Below are 27,457 nucleotides of genomic sequence, written 5' to 3' on the forward strand. Positions count from 1 at the left end.
GAAGGTAGCACTGAAGAATCTTCCTCTGTAGACCAACAACACAATGGAAGAAGGCGGGAGATGAGGAAGCCATGAGAGTGTAGGGGAGAGAGCGTTGCACTTAAGTGTCAGAAAACCTGGGTTCATTTCTCAGCTCTGCTTCTTCTTCGCTGCTTGGACTTAGGCAAGTCACTTTACCTCTGAGCCCCAGTTTTGCCATCTGGAAAATGGAGATCATTTACACTACCTACCGCACAGGTTTGTTGTGAGAAAAGTGCTTTGTATACCTTAAAGTGACATGGAAAGGATGGTTATTATTATGCGAAGCAAAGTATTTCCAAATACTGGGAAAGGACCTAAGGCAGGGTGTGGCATTCATAGGAAATTATCTCCCATTGATTTTTGCTTTCATTTATTTGCTCCTATTTCAGTTGAGAGAAGACAATAGGGCCCGCCCAGAGGTGCACCCTTAAACCCAGAGGCTAATGCAACTCTATGCAATTGAAGTTAACAACTTCCCACCCCTTCCCAATCATAAATTAGTGCATCTCAAGGCAATCTTCCCAGAAATAAACCATTCTATGCGGTGGTTTGGGAGGTTGGAGAAGAAGGGGAGGGCTTCCCAACAGGCTATCAAGGGAGCAGACGACTTTAGTACAGCCAATAAAATATAAAACTCTAAGCATGGAAATCTTACTCTGTGCTTTCAAGAGAGCAATTATATTAAGACAAATGCAGGAAAACCAACCAATCAACCAACCACAGAAGAGTGGTCGCCAGTACAGAGTCTGGAGAAAGGTGAGATGAAGGATCTGTTAGTACACACTTCCCAGAACTGCACAGGAGGAAGGATGCTCTGACCGAAAATATCCCTAGGATGCAGAGGGGCAAACTTTTTAGCCTTTAGAGGCTCTAATTCCCCATTGCTCTACCTTCAGGGCAGCTAGATGGGGCCATGGAAAAAGTCCAGGGGTCAAGAATATATTCTGTCTTGGGGTAGCTAGGTGGCACAGTGGATAGAGCACTGGCCCTGCATTCAGGAGGACCTGACTTCAAATCCTGCCCTCAGACACTTGACACTTACTAGCTGTGTGACCCTGGGCAAGTCACTTAACCCCAATTGCCTCACAAAAAAAGAATATATTCTGTCTTTAGGTACTGCCTGAGTTCAAATCCAATCTCAGACACTGAATAGTTCTATGACCCTGAGCAAGTAATTTAATGCCTCCCTCAGGTTTCCTCAACTGTAAAATGGGGGTTGTAACTGCACCTACCTCAAGGGGTGCTATATAAATACTTATTGCCTTTCTGGGACAGCAAAATAGAGTAAGAGGAGAGACCAGTTGGTCGGGGAGTCAGGGGACCTTGGTTCTTTATCTTTTTTGGACCCTCAGCAGACACATGACCTTGGTTGTCATTTCCCCTCTTTGAAAGTGTTGTTTCCTTATCAGCCCGATGATGATAATCAAATGACAAAACTACAAGACATTAGACACTTTTTTTTGGTTTGGACTTAAGATTTCATTCGTGTGGGAGAACTCCTCAGGTCAAAACTCCTTCCTCTAATGCCAATCCTTAACTTGTCCAAGATACTGGGGGGTCATGCAGTTGACTTTAAGGCAGGCCCTTTATCTACTATACACCTCTAATACATACACAGGGTTGTGATTATTATTACTCTTAATGGTGCTCATGACTCATTCTTCTCTATAAACAATCTCCTGACCTAGAAATCTAGTCTCCTGAAATGAACCCAACTACCTGTACAGGTACATCCTATGCGGTCAACCACTGCCAGCTCTCGCACCTATTTTGTGTTGTTCAGTTGTGTCTGACTCTTAGTGATGGAATTTGGGGTTTTCATGGCAAAGATACTGGAGTGGTTTGTCATTTCCTTCTCCAGCTCATTTTACAGATGAGCAAACTGAAGCTAACAGGGTGAAGTGACTTGCCCAGCGTCACACAGCTAGTGAGTGTCTGAGGCCAGATTTGAACTCAGGAAGATGGGTCTTCCTGACTCCAGGCCTGGCACTCTATCCACTGTGCCACCTAGCCACCCTTCAGACCCATTGGAAATAAGCAAGAGAAATATAGGCACATCAGCTTATAAATTAATCCCTCGTGAATTTGCTTAGAGTCGGTCATCCAAATCCTTGATCGCCTCAGGACATATCGACAGACTCAAGTTTCTGAACTTTCAAAGATGTGGACTCAACCCTGAACTTCTATGGACCCCACTTGAGGGGAAAGCAATCTGTGAAGTCCAGCCTGAAAGAGCTACCCACCCATACCAGAAAATCCCAGAAGCTATCTGGGCCAGTTAATGAAAATGTGGCCCGGGTTAAGACAGGTAGCATGGGTCAGAGTTCTTTAAGGGCTGGTTAGCTTTGCTTGATGCCTGACCATCTTGCCATCTGTGCTGCGGGTCACTAGAGGGACTAGAGGGTCACTAGAAGGGCCAGGGGTAAGTATATAATGGCTCGGCAAAATTCACTCTCATTGTGGAGAAAGCCACCCCAAAGCATGTGCCCCCCACTTGATGACAATTGATAGCAGCATCTCCAGATGTATGCTGCTTTAAAAAAAAAGTCCCATCAATCTTTCATACGGCCTTCCTTCAAAATGCTCTAAGCATTTAATAGACGTTGTTGCCATCTTCTTCCATCTCCCCATATTCTGCCGTGTGATAGATACTGGTGATTCTCTAAAGTCTCCATGCTCAGACTACCCCCAGCCTATAAGGCCACGATGTTATGCCCACCTGCAAGCCTATTGACTGAGACGGCCCGGTTTTGGCCACTCATCTCTGCCCCCTGTCCACAGTACCTCAAAAATGAGCATCAAAATCGCCTCCTTAACTGCAGGCAGAATTTGGTCTTTGTGAGGTGAATTCCTGGCATTCCTGACTTAGGATATGAGTGAAAGTGAGGTAGTGGGTGTTACTGGGTGTGTTATCATCAGTGGTGCAGGGAAGGAACTTCCTACAGGAAAATTCTGACAACAGTCAGTCCTGCCTACCTAGTCTTCTAGGTAGTTTCCTTGCTGGAGGATGGGGAGCCCCTGGAAGGTGCCCGGTCTTGCCCACCACTGCGATCCCTCCCTGTAATCTTGCTGCTTTTGTGAGGCCTTGGATCAAGCCTGGCAGGTGTGGCGATCACCAGCAGGTCCCTCTTAGGCATCTGCTGGCTCTTTGGCCTCGGGAAGAGCAGCTGTAAGCTGGCACCCTCCAGGGATCTCTTCTCGATTGAACTTTGGCTCCTGCAGCCACGGTGCTGGGAGGCAGCTTCTGGAAAGACAAGCATCAGCATTAGCATCAGATTGTGGTGCTGGAGTAGGTGCTGTCCAATGAAAGTTCATAGAAGAATAGGATCCAGTCCAGAGAAGGCCCCTAATCCAAGAGATCTTAAATTAGGTCTTTAGCATTTGAAAAATATATTTTGATAATTGCGTTTCAATATAACTGGTTTCCAGAACTATAATCCTGATGGTTTTGTTTTACACATTTAAAAACATTATTCTGAGAAGGGGTTGATAAGCTTTACCAGACTGTCAAAGGGGTCTATAACAGAAAAAGGTAGGGATCCCTTGATCTAGACCAACCCTCTCACTTCACAAGGAAGAAGGCTTGAGCCCACAGAAAGAAATGACCTGTTCAAGGTCACAAAGTTAGGGGCTTCAAACTCACATCCTTCAACTCCCCTTGCCTAGTTGGAGGGGAGTGGAGTTGGGGGGGGCAATCCCTCGCCTCTAGGAAATCATGATGTCAAACAACCTCAAGTTCAAAAGGTATCAAGAGATTTCATGATCTGAAATCACATGTCCCCACCTTCACACCTGAAGCCCATTCCCTGCCTTTAGTGAGAGCAGATTCAGCTGGTTGGAGGTCTGCTGCGAATTGTCCATAGGGACACCCTGAAGACACGATTCCATTCTTCTCTATTCGGTCTCCCCACCCAGCACCCAGTGCACCTGACCCACACGGCCCTTTCCTCCAGGGAGGTTCGATAAGCCTCTACTGACAGACTAACTCACTTGTTTGTTTCTTCAGCAACAGCTTTGGGTTGAAGTTGGTTGGGAAGGAGAATTTTGCCCCTAGGGGGATCCCGTTAATCAGCCTGGACATTAGGAACTGCTTCTTGTTGCCCTCAGAGCTTGAGAAGTTCCAGTTTTGTGACCGGTGGCACCACAAGTTCTGGGGCTTGGTGGAAGATGTCGCTTTCTCTTGGCATGAGTTCTGGGCAAACTTCTGTGACCTGTCGAGCAACTCGAGGGGACTGTCTACGTCCAAGTGGATGCACTGAGTTGACATGGGTCTGGGGGATGTGTTTAGGGTTGGCAGTGGCTCTGGGGACTGTAGGGGATAGCCACTGGTCATAGATGAGCTCTCCACCAAAGCAAGAAGCTGAAAAAAAAGAAAGAGGGCAAAACTCAGTTGGGAAAAGCCAAAACAGCCTCTCCCTATGCGTCCTTGGTAGGAACAGAAAGGGAAGTTTGTTTAATGGCTGATGGGAAGGGTTTAGAAGAATTTTCTGACCATGGGGTGGGAGACAGAACAGACTGACTGTTGGTTACAGGGACTCTTTCCCTGGAGGTCTTTTTTTCCCCTTGAAGTCTTTAAATAAATGGCCTCATCTGCCTGGCTCAGATCCTACCTAAATACAATAATTATAATGATAGAGATAACAGCTACCATTTATCTTAGTTCAACCTCATAACAACCCTGTGAGGTAGGTGCTACTATTATTCCCCATTTTACGGGTGAGAAAACGGAGGCTGAGAGAGATTAAAGGAACTTGCCTGGGGCAATACAGCTAGCAAGTATCTGAGGCAGAATTCAAACTCAGGTCTTCCTGGTTCCAAATCCAACACTCCATCCAGTGCACCACCTATTTGCTTGACTAGACATCTCACCTAGTATGCTATCCCATTACCTGAGTTTCAAAACTGGGGAGGGGGGGGGAGGCAGCTAGGATGGCGCAGGAGGTAAAGCACCAGCCCTGGATTCAGGAGTACCTGAGTTCAAATCCAGCCTCAGACACTTGACACTTGACACTTACTAGCTGTGTGACCCTGGGCATGTCACTTAATCCCCATTGCCCCGCCCAAAAAGACCCCCCCAAAAAACTAGGGAGGGAGAATTCTGCAAAAGAGCAAGCAGTGGCTCAGAGGGCTTGGGTTCAAATCCCACCTCTGATGCTTATTATCTTCAGGACCTTGGGCAAATGTCACCCTCCCTGGGCCTCAGTTTCTTCAGCTGTAAAATAAGAAGGCTGATCTCTTCCAGCTCTAGATTTAGATGCCACAAAACTAAGACCTGAAGCAGTTAAGTGAATGTCACAATATCACACAATAAGTAAGGCAGAATTAAAACCAAAATCCAGTGCACTTGAGGACACTGGTCCAGGAGTCTCACCCCTTGGCTTGGTCTTGGGGTTTCAGGACGTATATGGATCTAGGTTCATATATTTAGAACTGAAAGTGACTTTAGGGGACATCTAGTCTTAACTTCCTTCTGAAGCCCAGAGAGATGAAATCATTTGCCCAGGCTCACCCAGGCAGAGGTATAAGCAGCAATTTTTGTACCTAAAACAAATGGCAGAGAGAAGGTGGAGGGAGAGGCATATCAGGGCATGGATGTGTGTGTGGTGGGGGGGGGGGGAGTGTGCAGAAAGCAGCTTTCCCCAGGATGATGCCATAGGCATCCTCTAAATATTTCTCCCTGGACAAAATCCTAGTGTCCCCATCCCAGTTAAGGATCTGCATAGAGGCAGTGGCAGAACCAGGAGTTGGAGCTAGGTCCTGGAACTGAAAATATTAACAATAATTATGGGGCAGCTAGGTGGCACAGTGGATAAAGCACTGGCCCTGGATTCAGGAGGACCTGAGTTCAAGTCCAGCCTCAGACACTTGACACTTACAAGCTGTGTGACCCTGGGCAAGTCACTTAATCTCAATCGCCTCACCAAAACAAAACAAAACAAAACAAAAAAACTACAAAAAAGACACACACAAAAAAACCCCAATAATGACTATTACACAGCGCTTTCAGGTTTGCAAAGGCATTTTATAATCTCATTTTCCCTTCACAACAACCTTAGGAGGTAAGTGCTGTCATTATCTCCAGTTTACAGATGAAGAAACTGAGACAGAGGTTAAGTGACTTGCCCAATCATGGAGACAGTGAGTACCTGAGGCTAGACCTGAAGCCATCCTGACTCCAGCATTCTCTCCCACTGCTCTGCCTAGCTACTCCCCACCCCAGCACCCTTCTATCATAGCACCCATTGCCTTCCATCCCAGAACCACTTGAGAGACCATGCTCACATCAGAGAATGACTTGGATCCTTCGGCATTTGCAGAGATGGGTTTCCAGGGCTCCTGCTTTTCTGTGCTGGTAAACAGCTCCTTCCTTAGGTCTGGCACAGAGCTATAGTGACACACACCAGCTTTCTCTGGAAAGGCGGCATTGGCCTCCAGCTTGGGGCTCTCCTCATAGGAGCTGAAGGGTTCTATGCATTTCAGAGACTCAGTTTCATTTTTCTTTGCCTTCGACTTTGACTTTGAGCCCAAGATGGATGTACAGGGCAGCAACATGGAGGAAGTAGAGAGCTGGGAAGGAGCAAACCAAATATATGCATGGTGCTTGGTGAATCCACCTCTTATCCCTGTTAGAGTCATTTGCATAGGAGGGTGCTGAGGTTTCTGGGTGCTGGGGGGAAGGGCCCATTATAAAAGCCTCTCTCATTCCTTACCATCCCTGGGGTTTTAAGATCATAGGAAAAATGAAAAATGACCTGGGTCTTTGCACTCATGTACAAAAGGTGGGGGAGGGTGTAATATAAATGGGAGGATAATAAAGTGGGATTTGGAAGGGAAGCCTGAGATTTAGGTGAGACAAGGTAAGATTAGGCTGGGAGAAAGTGTCATGCTTTTTCCAGATAGGGACCAAAAGAAACAGCAGAAGACAGTCATCCCTAAGTTATGTCCTTCAGGAAATCAGCAGTCCCTTGACATTTCCACATCTCAGAAGTTTTGCCCAGTTGTCTGGTAGCAGGATAATTTGCTGGGTCTGATAGAAATCATCCTCTCCTAGAGGGGGATCTAGGAGTGTGGGGTAAATGTAGTCTTGGAACCACTCCCTCCCACACCCCGTGACTTTTTTTCTTTGAGAGGGGTGGGGAGCAATACAGTCCTGTGGCCTTTCTAGACACCTTATTGAAGGCAGAAAGGAAGGTGTACAAGACAGGACCTGCGCAGCATTCTTTACTGTTTGGCCAGGCCGAAGTCTGAAAAGGACAAAGGGGACCCTGTGCCTCGCCAGCCACCCCTTCGATCCCATTGCAGCTCCCAGCCCTCTTCTCAGCCCAACACTTTCAGCGTGGTTGGGCACTGGCTGGTGGTCTTCTTAATCAGCCCCTCCACCCCCAAAGGCAGGGCAGGGAGGTGCACTGGATATTTCCGCTTTTCCCGACCATCGGCATTTACTTGTCTGGCGCTGTACACGGGAGCTCTTTGTTTTGTCTCCTTTGGGAGAGACACCCTGGTCCCATCGCCTGCTGATTCACCCTGAACTTCATTCTTCTTCTCCTTATGACAGAAGGCTTTCTTCTCCTGCTTCAGCCGTAATTCCTGGATCTGCTGCCTAGTCAATTCAATTCAATTCAACAAATTTGTTACAACACTACATGGCACTGTGCTAGCGACTGGGGAAAATACACAGTTGAGATAAGACAAGGGGACCTGCCCTCGAAAAGCTGGCCGTCTAGGAAATGATAAGATACTAACATAGATAACTACAATAGACAATAATTCATGCTAAGTATCAGAGCCATAACTAGGAATTCTGACACTTGGGTTAAATTCAGTTGTGGGGCTGGAGGGCAAGAGGGGAGGCCCCAGAAGAGACGATCCAGTTATACATGCAGATACCCAGAGAAGGGACAACCCATCTTTGTCCCTCCTTCTTCCCTGACATCTGCTAGTCTTTGATTCTACTTTGCCATCTCTTTCCAGGCTAGACACAGAGAAGAGAGCAACCAGACAAATATAGGAAAGAAGCACACACCCCCCCACACCACCACCACGGTATCAGTCTGGGACAAATTCCCAGTGACCTTGTCCTAATTACAGCTCTTAAAGTTGACTACAGAGGTACAAATAAGATTGTTATTTGAAGTCCAAAGGGAGGTTACTCCTGACTAGGTGGGTTGAAGTGCTAGGGGAGGGAAGGAAAAAATGACCATGGTACAGGGACCAATCATTAAATAAGTAATATCATGGGGGTGGGGGTGATAAACTTGTTGGACTTTAAAGGGTAAGAGGCTAAGAGGAAAAAGGAGTATAGTACAGGCATAGGGAACAGTGTAAAAAAAAAAGGCACAGAGACAGGGCATGCTCAAAAGACAGAAAACAGTCTAGTTTGTCTGGAATGTAGAGTGGATGAGGGTGTGCAATAACAGAAAATTTGTCTGCAAAGGCAGGGTGTCACCACATAAGATCAAAGACGGCCAAGGATTCTTATCTTACTTGATGAGATATTACTTGATGAAAGATATTTTTAGTTGGAGGGGTGACATGACCCAATGTATACATAAAGAGCAATCTGGAAACAATATAAAGAGTGGATCAGTGAGGGGTCATTTTTCTTTTTGCAGGGTAATGAGGGTAAAGTGACTTGCCCAGGGTCACACAGCTAGTAAGTGTCAAGTGTCTGAGGTTGGATTTGAACTCAGGTCCTCCTGAATCCAGGGCCGGTGCTCTATCTACTGTGCCACCTAGCTGCCCCTGAGTCACTTTTCTTATTGTTTGTTGAGGGTGCCATCATCCTCCCAGTCACCCAGGTTCTCAGTCTTTCAATCATACTTGATTCACCGGCTTCCTTCAAGTCACAGCTAAAATCCTACTTCCCAATCACCCTTACTCCTAGTGCCTTTCCTCTGTTAATCGTTTTCTGTATATAGCTTGTTTGTATATATCTTTTCACTTGGTGTCTCCTTAGACTGTGAGCTCCTCAAGAGCAGGTGCTGCCTTTTGCCTTTCTTTGTATTCCTAGCGCTTAGCACAGTGCCTGGTACATAGCTTAGTTACTGACTCTTTCCCTTTCTCTCATGCAAACAACTGTCAAAATGTGTGGGGCCCCTCCACCTTAGCACCCTATGCTTCTATGCCCAGCAGCGCCTATCCTAACTTAAACCCTTGTCACACTGTATTGCGTGAGGGCTGGGAGGGGTGTATAACATGTACACAGTTAAGTAAATACAAAAGCAGGGATCAGAACAGGCCTTCCCTCTGTGGCCTGTCTCCAGCTTACCCTGTCTATAGCTTGTTTGTCCATAGCTCTTTGAATGTTATCTCCCCTGTTAGTCTTGTGAGCTCCCTGACAGCAGGGCCTACTTTGGGGCCTTTGTATCAACGTTGCTTGGCACAGTGCTTGGGCCCAGGGCAGGCACTTAATAAAAGCTAGCTGACTTGACCTGGGAAACTCTTGGATGAGGTTCCCTTTACCAAAACAGACTGGTGCCTTTTCTGTAACTTACAGTCTCATAAAATCAAGAGGGTTACGTGACTTTCCCAGGGTGACATAGCCAGTGTGTATCAACAGACAGTTCTGAACCCAAGTCTTCTTGGCCTGCTCTCTACCCACTATGCCCAGGGTTGCCTCTGAATAATAAGAGCTATCAGTCATATAGAACTTTTAGGTTTCCAGAGACTTTTCCACATATTATCTCATTTGATTACTGCAAAATCCCTGGGAGATAGGTGCTATTATTATCCACATTTTCCAGAAGAGGGAACTGAGCCCAAGAGAAATGAAGTATCATGCCTAAGCCCACACAGCTCTAAGTGGCCAAGGCTGAACTCAGGTCTTCCTAACTTCAAATCTGGTGCTCTGTCCACTATGCCACCTACCTGCAAAATTAATGCAAAATAATAAGAAAAAAATTTCAAAAGGAAGAAAACATTAACAATGTGGGGGCTTGAGGGGGAGGGAGGTGGGCAGGAATCAGGAAAGGCTTGGGCCACTGCAATGGTCTCTCTACTTCCGGTTTCTCCTCTCTCCCGTCTTTCCTCTGCGAAGCTGCCAAGTTGATGTTCCTAAAAATAGAAATCTGACCGTGCCACACCTCCACCTCTCTGCCCTCTCCTCCAAAACCTTGAATGTCTTGCCGTTGCCTCTCGGACAAAGTACGAAATGAGAATTTTGGGAATGTAAAGCCCTCCGTGATCTGGCTTTCACCTACCTTTCCAGTCTCATCAGGGATTACTCCCCCTTATATAATCGCTGCAGTCAAACTGGCCCTGTCTTCCAGCAGGTCATTCCTCCCCAGGGAAGGTCCTCCCTCCTTGCCTCTACCTGGGGAGAATCTCTGGCTTCATTCAAAGCACCTCCCAGAGGAGACCTTCCCTCATCTTCCCAGTTGTCAAGTTCTCACCCTCCTGAAGTTCCTTCATCTTACTTCCAAGATGTTTGGTACTTGCTCACACAGTCCCTCTTGTAGAGTGTAAGTGGCTTGAAAGCAGGTACTTTTGTTTTTGTTTATGTGTCCAAACATGTTTGTTTAATGAACGCTTGTCAAACTGAATTGGGGAAGTTCTCTTAGGTGGTTATTGTAACTGTCCAAGCCTAGTTGAGACAAAGGTATGGACTAGTCATGTTTGAGAGTGGTAAAAGACAGGAGGGAAGAGATGACAAAGCCCTCATAGAGTTGGATTCCACCAGTCAGTCCATTGATTGGATAGGAAATGTGGAGAAGGGGAGGAAAAATCCCTAAGTTGATAAACAATAGGAAATAGCATAAATGTAGCCACTAACAGAAATACTAAAGTCAGAGTGAGGAAGAAGAATAATGAGGTCAGTTATGGTCATTCTGAATTTAAGGTGGACCACTCAAATAGAAATGGCCTCTAGAAAGGTCTCATGCTTCTCAGATCCAGGTAAGAATATCCTGTGTAGTTGGAGATTTTAGTTTGTCAGTCAGTCAACAGACATTTCTTTTTTTTTTCTTTCTTTCTTTCTTTTTTTTTTTAGTGAGGCAATTGGGGTTAAGTGACTTGCCCAAGGTCACACAGCTAGTAAGTGTTAAGTGTCTGAGGCCGGATTTGAACTCAGGTACTCCTGACTCCAGGGCCGGTGCTCTATCCACTGTGCCACCTAGCTGCCCCCAACAGACATTTCTTAAAGGCCTACTATGTAGGGATACAAAAAAGGACAATAACATAAGCCCTGCCCTGAAGGAACTTCCATTCTAATGGGGGAGACGACATGCAAATCACTGTGTACACACAAGACACATATACACAGTGTAAATGAAAGGTAATCTCAGAAGGAAAAGAGATCAAGAAAGGCAAGGTTTAGAGCTGAATCTGAAAGAAGTAGGAAATGGTAACTTGGAAGGCATCTGCATTGAAGTGGGAGATGAATCTGGGGAAATGAATGCAGTTACTGAAGATGAAGAGAAGAAGGGAAAGGGAAGCAGAGGAGAAGAGAGGACAGGGAAGGGGAAGGAAGGGGAGGAGAAGAGAAAAAGAAAGAAGTGGACGAAGGAGAGATCCCTGGGGAATAACATTACAAAGGCATGAGAAGGAAAATGAGGAAAGAGTTTGGCATCTGTGAGTTTAAGGGAGAAGGGGTAAATGGGAGATTTGTGGTCAACGCAATTAAAAGCTACAAAGAAGTCTGGGAAGATGAGGCCTAAAAAAAAGTCCACTGGTTTGGGTGATCATGGGAGATCTGATCAAGAGAGCAGTTTCAGTAGGGTGAGGTTAGGGTGGGATATGGAGTGCAAAGGACTGAGGAAAGGGACTGAGGTATGGGACAGCAGCAGGCTTAAAAAGAACTGAGGAGACAAGGATATTAATAAGCATATATGGGAAGATGAAGAGGGAAAACTGAAAACCATGATATGGGCAAACCCCTCAACCTCTCAGTGCCTCACACAACTAACTCTCTAAGACTGAGTTTTGGAACAGTTGCTGATCTTCCTTGACCCCCCCCAAAAAAAATCCCCCCCCCAGATCCCTACATCAGTAAAAACAGAGATCTGAACACACACACACACACACACACACACACACACACACACACACACACACACAAAGAAAAAAAGGGGAAAGGAAATAATGACTAGAAGAAGAGGAGAGATTAGGTGGGAGAGAATGAAACCCTGGGTGCAGGTAGGAAGATTAGTCCATCACAAGGGTTATTTCTCCCTCTGTAACCAAAATGAAAAAGACAGGGATGAGAATGCTTAAGAAGTATTGAGTACTAAAGGAGAGAACTGAAGAAACCCTTGTTAATAATAGATAATGACGGGGCAGCTAGATGGCGCAGTGGATAGAGCACCGGCCCTGGAGTCAGGAGCACCTGGGTTCAAATCCGGCCTCAGACACTTAACACTTACTAGCTGTGTGACCCTGGGCAAGTCACTTAACCCCAATTGCCTCACTAAAAAAAAAAAAATAGATAATGACCACTGGGCTTGGTGGGTAACAACTAGTAGGGGCTGGAGAGGGCCTGGGTCCAGGGCCCCCCCAACTCAAAATAGGCTTTTACCTAGATGGGGAAAGGGGAACCTAGTTTTCTACAAGTTTTCACCCCTCTCTTCCCAGAACAGCCCCATCCTCAATAGCTGGTTCTAAGACAACCAGCATTGAAACCTGGAACTCCAATAGCAGGAAAAATGAGTTATTCATTCTCCCCCAACCCTTCATCCCCAACTTCTGATCACATGCACGCACACACACACACACACACACACACACGTGCGCGCATGCACACATGCACACATACACATGCACACATACACGACATCCTATTCCTAGGAATAATACTTCTGGGGGAAGACAGAAAATGGGAAACCATCCCCTTTTGCCAAGGTCACACCCCAGTATGGTTATTATGGAATGGGAGCTAGACAGCTTGGGCCTCTTTTTCCAAGTTGCCTCATATCCCCACCCTTTCTGGTTCCTTGATTCTGGAGAAGACAATTATGGAGAACCCAGAGGACAGAGATGTCCAGAGCAGACACTTCCATCTGTCTGTCAGACAACACAATGATCCAAAACCAAGTCTTCAATGCTTTCCATTTGGGTTAAGTGAGTGGTCACAAACAAGCACCCACTTGAGACAACTTGAGACTTTACACTTTTCAGTGTTTCTAGGAGGCCTATGAGATAAAAGTATATAAGGGGGTCCCCTTACTCAGTAAGTCGTCTTCTAACAACTCGAACGGTGGGGAAACCACAACCGGGCCAGGCCTTCTAAAGCCAACGAATGGTTGACGGTCATAGAACACATTGGTGACGATCCCTGAGCCAAACCCTACTTGCTTCACCCACCCTTGGATGGCCCTGTCTTCCCTTTCCGTACCGGGTGTGGACTTCCCGGGCTCTGGAGGCCACTGTGTTTTGAAAGAGTGAATTGCTGTGATGAAAATATTTCTGATACTTTTCAGACCCAAACTCAGGATAGATCCTCCGGAAGCCTCCGCTTTTTTCCTTCTCATAACGCTCTATTTTCTCCAGCCACGAAGCCTGGTAATTCTTTAATTCCTCTATCCTGCAAGAAGCAGAGACGTAGGATTGCAACAATTTTTCTTAGAAGGAGACTCAGGGGGTTGGGGTGCCAGTAGGACTACAGGAAGTCACCTCATCCAGTTTTCTCCACCTCCAAGCCAGACCTCACTTATGATCCCTCCATGATTACTATTGCCAGTAGAGACGTTCTCTCAGAGACAGCAAGAGAGAAACGGCTAAAGTCTTTCAAACCTTCCTTGGTTTAGTCCTTACCACAAGGTTAATCATCCCCCTCCCAAAGAGGAACAATCTCCTCAAGGAAGGGTTTGTGTTTTCCTGAATTCAAGGACTTTGCTCCAAGGAGCCTGACATGCTTTTATGGACACAATATTCTTCTTCCTCAGTCTTCCTGGGAAGGTAAAGATCAGAAGGGAAGGAATGAAAGAACTGAAATTCAAAAGCTTTAAGTGTTAGACATGGCCCCACCCATAGCTCAAAATGTGACCTTGGACAAGTCATGAGCCCTCAGCTCCCTCATCTGTAAACTGAGGGAGAGGGACTAGAAGATCTCAAAAGTCAACTCTAGCTCTAAAATGTTGTGATTTTTCTGTATTACAAGGCTCCTTTCAAAGCAGCAAAATCAAGGCCTAATGACATCCAGTGATTTTGCTAAATATGCAGCCAGGCCAGAAACAAAACCCATGTTCTGACTTCTACCTGTCCCCTTCCCCTAATTCTTTTTTTTTTTTTGGGGGGGTGGGGAGAGGCAATCAGGGTTAAGTGACTTACTCAAGGTCACACAGCTAGTAAGTGTCAAGTGTCTGAGGCCAGCTTTGAACTCAGGTTCTCCTGATTCTAGGACCAGTGCTCTATCCACTGTGCCACCCTGATGCCCCATCCCCACCCTCCCACCCCCCAATTCTAAAAAGATCTCCCTTTCAAGGAATTACAAGGAATCCAGTCTGACAATTCAGGGAACAGGGTTGGCCTTAGGCAAAGGAGAGGGCTACCAAGTGCTATCATTTGAGGGCCACTGAAAGGCCTCTCCCTCTTCTAAAAGTACATCTATCCCACACCAGTCTGAAGTTCCTACCATTTGGAACTGTGACTCCCAAAGACCTCTAACTGAAACATATAAAAATATTACCTGGGAGGAGTAAACAACAAGACATAAGCAATTTATCAGGTTTGCTAGACTGTCATTTCAGAGGACAGAAAGGATAGCCATGAGGGAATGTGAACATGATGGACCAAGTCTTAATTAAACAGGGGTGTGAGTGGGGTTAGGAATGAAAAAGTCTAGAGCTGCAATAGTGGCTGGTATCTAGAGTGGGGACTACAAGTGGGTAGCACTGGGATTCCTGGGTGCAGAAAGAGGGTGGGACAGATGCCCAGGAAAGCAGGAAGAGGAATTGGGATGGGAGAGTCAGGGGAAAGGGCACTGAGGTTATCTTGCCCTTTCTCATGCTGAGGGCGCACCTGATCTCCCTGGAGCGGATATCCTGAAGAAACCTTGCCCTCCGCCTCGCTTCCTCTACAACTTTCTTCTTGTCACAGGCTCCCAGGTTGATCAGGACTAGGGTGTCGTACAGCAGATTGTCTTTTACTTCTTTGTCTAACCGGGAGTCGGTAGAGAAGCTTGGAGAGTGATTGACCTGAGAGGGCAAGATGGTGGCTTGGGGGATTAGGTCTAGATTGGAAAGGGGAACAATTCCTAAAAGTAGAAATCAATGGGACCCTCTCTGTCCCTCCAAGTGGTCCATCAATAATAATTCACCTTTTTTTAAAAAAGATAACCTGGGTCCCCCAACTCCCATTTTTACCTCAGCTAGAAGTACAGGACTAGTCATGGGCCAGTGCCAAGAATTGACTTTGACCTTCTCTGGTTGTGTCCTGGGCAGGTTCGCCCCTCCTTAGACAGCCTGGTAGACAAGTTCCCCCCACCTCCTCTCGGGAGCTAGGCATATTAGTGCCAAATTGAGTGCACACATCCAATCAGCTCCAGTTTTACAACAGCTCAGCAGCACTCCCAAGCTCAAGAGATTTGGCAGCCTCCACCTTTCCCAGTAGCTGGGATTACAGGTGTATGCAACCACACCAGGCAATAACTCACATTTACACAGCACTTTAAAGCTTATAAAGTACTTTCTCCACAGAGGGAGATAGCAGGAGCGTTGGTTCCATTTCAGAGATGGGGAAAGTAAGGTTCAGAAAAGTTAACTAACTTGCTCATGGTCATACAAGCTAATAAGTGTCCGCATTGGGATTTGGATTCAGGTCTCTCCTAACTCCAAGTCTAGAAAATTCTTTCCCATTAAATCAAAACTCCTTTTCACCAAGGATGATCCCGGGATCGTGGAGCAGAAGAAGCTGTTGATGGGCAAGAGGGGAGAGAGGTATGTGAGTGTGAAGTGTGAGAAGAGAAGGTGGACCTGAGCTAGAGCAGAATAAGGAAGAGAGCATTCTTGTTTTGGGGGTGGTTTTAATTTCATTTTACTGTATCTGAGGGGCTGAAAAAGACTTGTGCAATGCCCTCTCATTCACTTTCTTTCTGTTTCATATCCTTTTTGAGGATGTATGTGTGTGTGTGTGTGTATATATTCTTGTATATGCATATGTATGTGTATATGTATATATATACACACACAGAGGAAGCATTAGTAATAGTAATCCCACATTGACATTTATAAAGTACTTGCTATATGCCAGGTACTATGCAAAGTGCTTTATAAATATTATCTTATTTGATCCTCACAATAACTTGGGGGGGTGCTATTATTATCCTCATTTTACAGATGGGGAAACTGAGGCACCAAGTGGTTAAGTGACTTGGCCGAGGTCATTCAGCTAATAGTTGTCTGGGGCAAGATTTGAATTCAGATCTTCCTCACTCCAGGCCCAGTGTTCTAGACACTGTGCTACCTAGGTAAGGGATGTGCCTGTGTGTATTGAGCAGGGGGGGAATTTGGGGTACATAGAAGGGAAGGGAATAGAGAAGAGAATCACCTCAATTCTCATTCCCCTCTTCTCCCATCTCAAGGCAATCCTAAAGAGAACCGATCTGCTGCTGTATCTTAACACCCAGTTGGGGGTGTTAGAGAAAGCAGTGGGACTTTGGGAGGGAAGAGACTGGCTATAGAAACAGAAAGGGAAAGGAGACAAAACAGCATTATCTCTTTTTTTCTGTCTTTGCCTGATCCAGGACATTGCTCCTGATAATCCTAATCAAAGCTATCCCTTCTCCAGAAGCCTCCTTTGTGCCAAGAGGTGGAGTTGCTTCTGGGACTCCAATATTTTCACAAGCCAGGAACTGGGTTTGAAGTTCCAGGTCAGGGTGGACAACTTGAGAAATTCTATAATTTCCTGCAGTCTATCCCCCTCTGCTGGTCACTTCCCAGCCAAGCAGGTGGAAAGGAACTAGATGGCCCAGGATTGGTATTGAGGGGTATAAAAGACACTAGGATGCAATGTGTACAAAATAACAGCAATATTGTAAGATGATCTGTTATGAGTAACTTAAGTTATTTTCAGTAATACAATGATCCAAGACAACTCTGAAGGACTTATGAAAAATGCAATCTATCTCCAAGGAAAGAACTGATGGTATCTGCATACAGATTGAAGCATAATTTTTTTAGTTCCTTTTTCTAAAGATTTTTGTCTGTTTTATTTAACAACCTGACTAATGTGGAAATATTTTGCATGACTACACATGTATAACTTATATTGAATTGTAGGAAGGGGGTGGGGAGGGAGGGAGAAAGAGAATTTGGAACACAAAGTTTTAAAAATCGATGTTAAAATTTGTTTTTACATGTAATTTGGGAAAAATAAAATTCTAAATAAATGGGGAAAAAAGGAAGGACACTAGGGAGCTTGGGAGAAAAACCTAAGTAAAAAAGAGGGGAAACCCCAGGGTTGCTGATGGTTTTAATAGAAAGAGGGCAAGTGACACATAGTCCCCTGTACATTTCTTACCTAGGTGCTTATTTAAAATTTGTTGAATTGGATTACCTCCAGAAGCCAGGGTTTAAGTTTTCTGTCCAGCAGAATATCAAAGCCCAGAATTTCAAAACAGGCACTATTCATGATGTGGTTGGGGAAGCAGGTATGATAGTTGTGCTTAATTATAGGGTGAGCAGTAATCAAGGTCTTGATGATTATATCTTCAATATCTCGCCACATCTTCACCGTGTCACAGCCAAGTTTGTCCATGTAGGCATTGAAGGTGGAGAGCTTCCTATAAGAGGAACAACATATTAAAAAGGGAGAGAGGCTAACCTTCAGGTCCTCTAAGATTTTAGTACTGTATGGAGATCAAAAGGTGTTGGAAACTGGAAAAGAAAGAACTCTAGGAGAAGAAACAAATGTGAGCCCTAGTACTCTATTCATGCCTATGGTTCCTACTAAGCAAAGGAGCCTGATAGACTGCTTGAGCTAAGTAGTTCCGAGTTACCACAGGGGGAAGGTTAATTAGGTATCCTTTCTAAGTCTGGCACCAAGATGGTGAACCCCAGAGAGTGGTGGGGGGTGGCGAAGCAGGCTACCTAAAGAGGGGCAAAGCAGCCCAGATCAGAAAGCAAAGCACAGTGCCCTTGCACTTACAGCTTGGGGGAGATGGAGAAAGCCAGTCTCCTCCCCCACACTTCTGACCTCTGCAAAAAAAAAAAAAAAAAATCATTGAAATCTTCAGCATTTAGATTTAGAGCTGGAAGGGATCTTAGAGATCTAATCTAATCCCCTCATTTTATCGATGATGAACCTAAGAAGTTACTAACCCTAGGTAATACAGATAAGAGACAAAGTCATGATCTGAACTCAGACCTTCTGCGTTCAAATACAGCACTTTTCCATTTTAACATACTGCCCAGTGGCTATACTGAGAATAGTGTTGCTGAAGATGAGATGCAGGCATCAGGGACATTGGCAGAGGGCACAAATCAGAGATCACAGGACTGAGTAACTCTTGACCCAGAAATCACACGCCAGGGCTCAGAATGAAGTCACAAAATTAAAAATTATAGAAATTGTGCTGAATTGGAGGTGAAGGAGGCAAATGTGGTGAGAATATCCATTCCTCTGCCACTATTCCTTCTTCACCTCCCCCCAAAATAACCACTGAGCTAGAAAAAGAAATAAGCTTTCTAATGCTGATAACAAAAGGCCCAGGGAATAGAATATTGATTAATTTTAGGATTACCCAGACAAATAAAGGCAGCTTTTATAATACTCTCTATAAAGGGATTCCTGAGTCCCATCCCTGCACAAGGGCATTAAAATCACAGAACCCCAAACCTAAAAGCAAGCAAAAAAAGGCACCCAAAAGCATCAGAAATAATTGTTCAAAAGCCCTCTGTAGTAACAGGTACTTGATTTCATCCAGAAGCCCCTAGGTTATCATTCAGAGCTAACTGATTCTTATTTAACATACAATACTTAATAAAATCAATTATCTGGTTTCTGATCCCCTCAACAGATTAGAAGCAGCAAACTAGAAATGGGGTGGGAAGGTGGCTACAGGCAGGCCCACTGAGAGCAGTGAAACTGGCAGCAGTGAAACTGACAGCTGTAAAACTGATAGTAGTGAAACTGACAGCTCATAGTCTGTCAGATCAAATATGATAACATGTGAAGTGCTATGCAAGCTTTAAAGAGCTATGTAAGTGCTACTGTTATACTATTATTGACAATGACCAAGGAGACAGAAAAACTTAAAAAACCAGAACTTAGCTGGACTATGTACTAGGAAAGAATATAATGATAATTTTTAATACTGACCTCTAGTCATTAGGAAAGAGGCAAATTTTGTTCAGTACCAATTGATCTAGCCTCCCTTTCTCAGCCAAACTCCTCTATTCTAAACCCACTACAATGTGACTTCCTACTTTATAACCTTCTCCAGGAGGTAGCTGGGTAGTACCCAAGAGGTAGGAATTTATTAGACTTGGGGGTCAAGAAGATCCGAGTTCAAAGCCTGTCTCAGGCACTGACTAGCTGTGTGACCCTGAACAAATCACTTAAACCTCACTGTTTCAGTTTCCTCAGCTGTAATTTAAGAGAGTTGGACATGATGTAATATGACATGATTGGACACTCTCTGTTTTATAGCCTTTCTGAGAGTGTGATGCAGGAGAAAGACAATAATAATAATAAAGGACATTTATATAATTCTTTAAAATTTTCAAAGAGATTAATATATATGTATATGTGCATATATATGTGTATACACATGAACTCATTTAAGCCTTATAACAATCCTGTGGGGAGATACTATTACAGGTACTGTTTATTCTCTACTTTTTTTGGTCTGAACCTAGGAATTTATTTGATTAGAAACCCCTTTCACCAATACAGATCAACCACTCTTTTTAAAATTCCAGTGCTAATGATCAGATGATCGATCACTCAATTGAAACTGCCTTTTCCAAAGTCAGCAATGATCTCTTAATTACCAAATCTGATCATCTTTTCTCAGGCCTCATCTTTCTTGACCTCAGGGTAGCATTCAGTGCCGTTAAACATCCTCTCCCCTTCTGGGTCCTATCCTTTGGATTTTCTCCTCCTTCTACCTGTCTGATTCTCTGTCTCCTTTTCTGGATCTTTATATATGTCCTACCCATTAACTGTAGTTATCTCCTGAGATTCTGTCCTGAACTCTCTTCTCTTCTCTCTACCTTCTCTTAATGACCTCAACTGTTCAAGTGGGTTTAGTGATTATCTCTATGCTGATGACTTCAAAGATCTGTCTATCATCTATCTATCCATCCATCTATCCATCTATCCATCTACAGTCCTAGTCTTTCTTCCGAGCTCCAGTCACACACCACCAACTGCCCATTGGACATTTAAAATTGGATATGTCACAAATATCTCAAACTCAACATGTCCAAAACTTTTTCCCCAAATCCACACCCTTTTTGAACTTTCCTGTTCTACTGAGGTCACCGCCAATCTTCCAGAAATCCAGACTTGAACGGTGTTACCCTCTCCTTTTTACTCTCACTCATCTCTCACATTCAATCAATCATCAAACATTCTTGTTTCTACTTCCACATTATATCTCTTTTATATCTCTCCCCTTCTCTCCATTCACACAGCCACCACCCTAGTTCAAGCTTTTGCCCAGTTCAGATTTCATCCCTGAACTGTGGCAATAGCCTCTTAGTCTCTTCTATAATCTACCCTTTATTGACCTGCTAAAACAATATTCCTAAAGAAGAAATCTGACTGTGCCATACCATGTTCTCTCTCTCTCTCTCTCTCTCTCTCTCTCTCTCTCTCTGTCTCTCTCTCTCTCTCTCTCTGTCTCTCTCTCTCTCTCTCCAAACTCCAATGGCTCCCTAAAATCACTGGGATCAAGTATAAACCACTCTGACATTTAAAGACCTTATTCCTAACCAGGCCCCAACTTACCTCTCCAGTCTTTTTTTTTTTTTGCTTAGTTTTAACATTTCTTTTTTTTTTAATTTTGAGTTCCAAATTTTCTCCCTCTCCCTTCCTTGAGATGGTAAGCAATACTATTCCTTTCTTGTTACACATAACTCCCTTTTACATTCACTTCAGTCTCAACCAGACTTGGCCTTCTTGCTCTTTTTCATTCTAAACTTTCTATCTGCCATCTCTTTGCCTTTGCACTGGTTGCCCCTCATGCATGAAAGGCATTTATCCCCTCATCATGTTTCAGGATCCCTAGTTTCTTTGAAAACTCAGATCAAGTCTCATCTTCTACATGAGACATTTCCTAATCCCCTCCAGCTAGCAATGCTTTCCCCCCTAAAATCACTTGTGTCTATTTTATATAAGCCTCCATATAGGCATGTAGTCTTTCTGTACCAGACTGTAAGCTCCTTGAGGGAATGTACTATTTTTTACATTGTTTTCCTATACCCAGTACAGTGCTTGTCATAGTGGGTAATAAATAAGTGCTTCTCAATTGGTTGAAGGCTGGGATATGTATAACATATTTTATGAAAATATCCATCCACAGTATCTAAAATAAATGATCTTTGCAGATGAAGGGAAAATAATAGGCTGGGAGTGGAATAATTACTCAAAAGTATGTAGACATGGCTCCAATCAGCCCCACTGCCATCTGGTGAGACTTATCTGAGGCGAGCAGGTAGCTTCAAGGTGGGGTCAAATTTAGAACAGGTGAAACAGTCATTATCTAGACCTGGCAACTGTCAAGGACAAAGAAGGAAGGGGGGAAAGGAAAGGGAGAGAAGAAAAAGGAGGGAAGAAAAGAGAAGAAAAATAAGAGAGAAAAAGGATAAGGGAAGGATGATTCCAAACTCCTTTCAGGCAAGGACTGCTGTCTTAAAATCCCTCATACTCCCCATGGCACCTAGCAAAGTTCTTAGCACATATTAGGCATTTGATAAATGTTTGTTGAATTGAACTAAACACACACACACACACACACACACACACACACAAGAAGGCAGGCACAAAAGGAAAGAAAGGAAAGGAAAGGAAGAAAGGGAGGAGGGTGAAAAGAGGTAGCACGCTGGACTTTGAGTCAGAAAGATTTGAGTTCAAATACCTGTGACACTTACTAGCTATGCATAAAATGAGAGAGTTGGACTTAGTGACCTCTAAGGTTCCTTTCAACTCTAAAAATCTATGCTCCCATGATCCTAAGAGTAAGGCAAAAGGACTCATACAGAAGGAGGAATGAGATTTTGTAGGAAAGGAGAAGCATCCATTGAATAAGGATGAAAGGAAGGGGAAGCATAGAAAGAAGAGGAGGGGGCAGCTAGATGGCACAGTGGATAAAGCACCAGACCTGGATTCAGGAGGACCTGAGTTCAAATTCAGCCTCAGACACTTGACACTTACTAGCTGTGTGACCCTGGGCAAGTCACTTAACCTGCATTGCCCCTCCAAAAGAAAAAAAAAAGAAAGAAAGAAAGAAAGAAGGAAAGAAAGAAGAGGAAAAGAATGATAAGGGAAAAGAAGAGGGGAAGGAGGGAGGAGAAGGGAATTAGAAATTAAGGCATGTTTATTGAGTGTCTACACTGAGCACAGTACTTTGTTAGGTATTGCTGGAAATAAAAAAGAAAAATATGAGAGAGGGCCCTTGAACTATATAAATGCAGTATAGGCACTATGCTAAGCACTTTGCAAATATTATCTAATTTAATCCTCACAAGAACCCTATGAGGTAGGTGCTGTCTCCATTTTGGAGTTAGGAAAACTGAGACAGTCAGAGGTTAAGTGATTTGCCCAGGGTCCCACAGCTAGGAAGTGTCTGAGGCTGGATTTGAACTCAGAAATTATGCTCTATCCACCAAACCACCTTGTTGCTCTAATGCCTAACATAGTAGGTGCTTTAAAAATGCTTAATGAGGGGCAGCTAGGTGGTACAGTGGATAGAACACTGGCCCTGGACTCAGGAGGACCTGAGTTCAAATCCAGCCTCAGACACTTGACACTTACTAGCTATGTGACCCTGGGCAAGTCACTTAACCCCAATTGCCTCACCAAAAAAAAGGAAAATGCTTAATGAATTGAACTCATTTAGGGAGACTATATATAAAGAGAAGAACAGAGTATCAATAACAAAACTCAAGGTATGTGAAAGAGGAGGAAGAGAATGAAAAGAAAAGAGGAGGCGGTTTAGAAGGAAGGAGGCTTCAGTTATGGGGAAAAGAAAACTATTCTGTTGCCCTCAGTACAGGTACCTCCCCACACTGTCACCTTTGTCCTGTGCCACTTCAGATTCTCTCTATCATCGTGTGAGCTCATTGCTGGCCTGCTTCTTCTCTCTCATGATGAAACCTTGGGGATATCAGACACCCACAAGAGAGCTGGTCATGGGATCACACATTTAGAGCTGGAAGGGACCTTAAAAGCTCATTTAGCTCAAATTCCCTCATTGTACATATGATGAAACTGAAGCCCAGAGAAGGTAACTGATTTGAGTCAGCCTGCTAATAATTTGCAAGGCTCACATTTGAACCCAGGTCCTCTGATTCCCAATTCAGTGCCCCCCTCCTTTTTATTTTTCAATTTTAAACAGAAGTATTTATCAATGGATGGGAAAGTAGAATTTTAATGGAACAGTAAGACACAACTGGGGATAAAAATCATTTGCTGAATGGCTAAAGGGAGAGAAATTCTTTTATTTTTCTTTAAGAACTTTACACAAGTCATGAAGCTCTTTAAAGAACTTCTCTAAAAGATCACATCTGACGGTATCTTTCCTCTTACACAATTCCTACATTGCATTCCACCATCTGATCAGTGAGATGGACTCATGCCCTCAGAAGGAAGTCCCTGGTCATTTACACCTACCCCACCCAGCCCAGTCCACTCCCCTCCCCCAGCTTTTCAGCTGGTTCTCCCCATTCAGGATGGGTCAGCAGTTTGTCTTCCCAAAGCAGCTTAGGTGGCACAGTGGATAAAGCACCAGCCCTGAATTCAGACGGACCTGAGCTCAAATCTGGCTTCAGACACTTGACATTTACTAGCTGTGTGATCCTGGGCAAGTCACTTAACCCTCATTGCCCCACCAAAAAAATAAATAAATAAATAAATGGATGGATAGATGGATGGATGGGTGGAAGGATGAATGAATGTATGGATGAATAGATGGATGAATAAATAGATGAATAAATAAGTGAGTAAGTAAGTAGGTAAGCAAGAAATGAGCCAGGAAAAGGCCCCTGACCAAGGCACCAAAATGAACCAACTCATGAAACAGTTAACAGGGGATAGCCAGCTCATTCAGGGACACCTCACCTAAGCTGGCTGGCTTGGGCAGAGATGCTGCTCTGGCTCTTTGGGAGGGCCACAAAAAGCTACCTCAAGATGTGCTCTCAGCACCAGGCCCTTTGTCTCTGAGGAATCAGCCATTATGTACATGAGGAGCTAGGTGGCAGCTAGTTATTTAACCAAGATGATGACCTTGCAATACACTTAGGGATGGGGACTGGATCTGTGAATGAGAACTCCCAAGTCAGAAAACTTCCTCTACCAATGCAAACTGGCACCTTCTTCATAACATATAGTCTTAGAGACACCAATCTATCGTCTTGGACATGAGCCTTGAGCACTGAGAGGTTATAATAATAGCAATTATAGATGGGCAGCTGGGTGGCACAGTGAATAAAGCCCTGACTTTGAAATCAGGAGGACTCATCTTCATGAATTCAAATTCGGCCTCAGACACTTATTAGCTGTGTGACCCCGGGCAAGTCACTTCACCCTGCTTGCCTCAGTTTCCTCATCTGTAAAATGAACTGGAGAAAAAAATGGCAAACCACTCCAGGATCTTTGTCATGAAAACCCCAAATGGGGTCACAAAGGGCCAGACACAAATAAAACTGAAGAACAACATGTGCCAGGCACTATGCTAAGAGTTTTACAAATATCTATCTCATTTGATGCTCACAATAACCTTGGGAGGTAAATGCCCATTTTACAGTTTACACACACACACACACACACATACACACACATGTGCACGTGCACGTACCCATGTACATGCATACATCTCCTATATATCCCTATATCCCATAATGGCTTAGCACTGGCACAGAAAACCACAGAACAAGGGAAAAGCACCTAAGAAGTTTTTTGTAAAACATGGCATGGTCTCCCACCTAGGTCGGCCTCTTGGATGTGATGCCATCTGAAATGCTGCCCAGCTAATCTCTGCTCATCTGAAACAATTACTCCAGCCATGTGTATTCTCTCTAACAATGCATCTTGAGAAATCTTGGTATCTCTGTCCAAGTCTTGTCATCAACAAAGCATGGTTTATGATAACTGGCAATTGATTGGTTCTCATCTCTTCAGTGGATCAGAAATGAGACAGCATTCTCCAGGATTTACTACACCTCATGGTCCTCAAGCAGAACTGAACTCAGCTCTTTTGGGGTGGGGGTAGGGATAGGGAGGACTGGCATCAAACAGGCAACTGTATAAGCCCCATTACTTGTCTTTTTAACCCAGTGTTTGTTTTTTTGCGGGGCAATGAGGGTTAAGTGACTTGCCCAGGGTCACACAGCTAGTAAGTGTCAAGTGTCTGAGGCTGGCTTTGAACTCAGGTCCTCCTGAATCCAGGGCTAGTGCTTTATCCACTGCACCACCTAGCTGCCCCCCTTAACCCAGTGTTTGAAAAAAGAAGTGGATGGGGGATGACAGGAAAGATTGGTGTGTCATTTAAACTGGAGAAATTAACAAGTCAGACAGCTGGGGCAGCTAGGTGGCGCAATGGATAGAGCACTGGCCTTGGAGTCGGGAGTACCTGAGTTCAAATCCAGCCTCAGACACTTAAGGAGGGGCCTTTTCTGGACTTCAAATCTACTTCAAATTTTTGGTTTCACCTAATGGAGGGACCTTCAACTTCAGTCGTCTTCAGAACAGGGGTTCTGGACCTGGGCTCTGTAGGCTTCACCAGACTGCCACAAGCATCTCCACAACACACAAAAGATTAGGAACCCAGGGGCAGCTAGGTGGCGCAGTGGATAAAGCACCGGCCCTGGATTCAGGAGGACCTGAGTTCAAATTCAACCTCAGACACTTGACACTTACTAGCTGTGTGACCTTGGGCAAGTCACTTAACCTTCATTGCCCCATTTTTTAAAAAAAGAGAGAGAAAAAAATGTTTTTAAAAGATCAGGAACCCTTGATTTAGAGCAAGGTCAACTGGACAGTCATTCAAATACACACAACTCTCCTTTTGCTCTGAAGCTGGACTATTATGCATGAAGCCCTCTACCTAGTCAGCTTAGAATTCTCTACTCCCTTTTCTTAGGACACAGTTGGAAAATTCAAGGTTTGGATCCACTCCTGCAATCCTCTCATCTCCCTTTTCTTTGTAGACTCTCAGGAGTAAATTGGCCACGGGGTTGAGACATAATAGGACACCGTTATGCAAAAGGACATCATGACATATCAGTGGAGGGTCACTGGCTTAGCTGTACCACAGGAAACCACAGGTGGGTGGGAGGAGCATCTGGTATGGTTACCAAGTTACCAAGCAATTGACAAGTATTTGTTGATTTGGGGAGAAAAAGGAAAGGAAGGAGGAAGAAAAAAGAAAGATGGAAATAAGGAAGAAAGGAAGATAGAAGGAAGAGAAAGAAGGAAGGGAGGAAGGAAGGAAGGAAGGAAGGAAAGAAGGAAGGAAGGAAGGAAGGAAGGAAGGAAGGAAGGAAGGAAGGAAGGAAGGAAGGAAGGAAGGAAGGAAGGAAGGAAAAGAGAAGGGCTAGTTGTAACAAGCACATTTTTATATCCTGCTGGCAGAACAGTTCAGTGTTTATCTCTCCCTCTCCCAACCTCCCAGGATTTATGATCTGGCCTCCTTTCAATGATTAACAGCCTATAGGCACAGAAGACACTGTTCCAGGTCTGGAGGACAAAAAGAAATATTTCCTGGACCTGTGTGACCCAGAGGTTGGGAACACCCTTGGGCCCAGGCAGAGTCTGTACAGAATCACAGGGAGCAGCCGGCTTCTGGCAAGGAGGTGGGGTAGAAAAGGAAACATTTAACTTACCTCTTGCTGCCAGAGTTTCCATCCCGTACAAAATTAGAACTGTGTTTATTGATAGAATAGTTAGTCAGGTGCATGCATATATCATCCTAGAAAGACAATGAGTTCAGGAAGTCAGAAAGGAAAGTTAAATATACTTCAATCCCATTTAATAATCATTTACTGGTTTTATTATTGTTGATTATCATATATTATAGCCTTTGCTATGGGCCAAACACTGGGCTGGGGGTTTGGGGATACAAAGATTGAAGCAGGATCTGCTTTTAATGACCTTGCATTCTATGGGAGAAGAAGGGGAGGGGAGTTTAAAAACTATAAGATAGGGCAGCTGGATGGCACAGTAGATAAAGCACTGGCCCTGGATTCAGGAGGACCTGAGTTCAAATCCGGCCTCAGACACTTGACATTTACTAGCTGTGTGACCCTGGGCAAGTCACTTAACCCCCATTGCCTCACCAAAA

At 44.4% G+C, this 27,457-nt stretch overlaps 1 protein-coding gene across 1 annotated transcript in view; it reads right to left on the reverse strand.

The window, feature by feature from the left end:
• Positions 1–2,031: 2,031 nt before the first annotated feature.
• TTLL6 (tubulin tyrosine ligase like 6) overlaps positions 2,032–27,457 on the reverse strand; it is a 47,530-nt gene continuing 22,104 nt past the window's right edge. The window contains exons 9-16 of the mRNA XM_044000472.1: positions 27,000–27,085; positions 17,509–17,734; positions 14,974–15,149; positions 13,349–13,537; positions 7,465–7,621; positions 6,304–6,588; positions 4,012–4,381; positions 2,032–3,265 (exon numbers count right to left, since the gene is read on the reverse strand). Of these exons, the coding sequence (XP_043856407.1) occupies positions 3,006–3,265; positions 4,012–4,381; positions 6,304–6,588; positions 7,465–7,621; positions 13,349–13,537; positions 14,974–15,149; positions 17,509–17,734; positions 27,000–27,085 (1,749 nt within the window). The 3' untranslated portion in view covers positions 2,032–3,005. The remainder of the gene's footprint in view (positions 3,266–4,011; positions 4,382–6,303; positions 6,589–7,464; positions 7,622–13,348; positions 13,538–14,973; positions 15,150–17,508; positions 17,735–26,999; positions 27,086–27,457) is intronic.

The sequence above is a fragment of the Dromiciops gliroides genome, chromosome 4 (genome assembly GCF_019393635.1).
Source record: "Dromiciops gliroides isolate mDroGli1 chromosome 4, mDroGli1.pri, whole genome shotgun sequence".
Classification (NCBI taxonomy): Eukaryota; Metazoa; Chordata; class Mammalia; order Microbiotheria; family Microbiotheriidae; genus Dromiciops; species Dromiciops gliroides.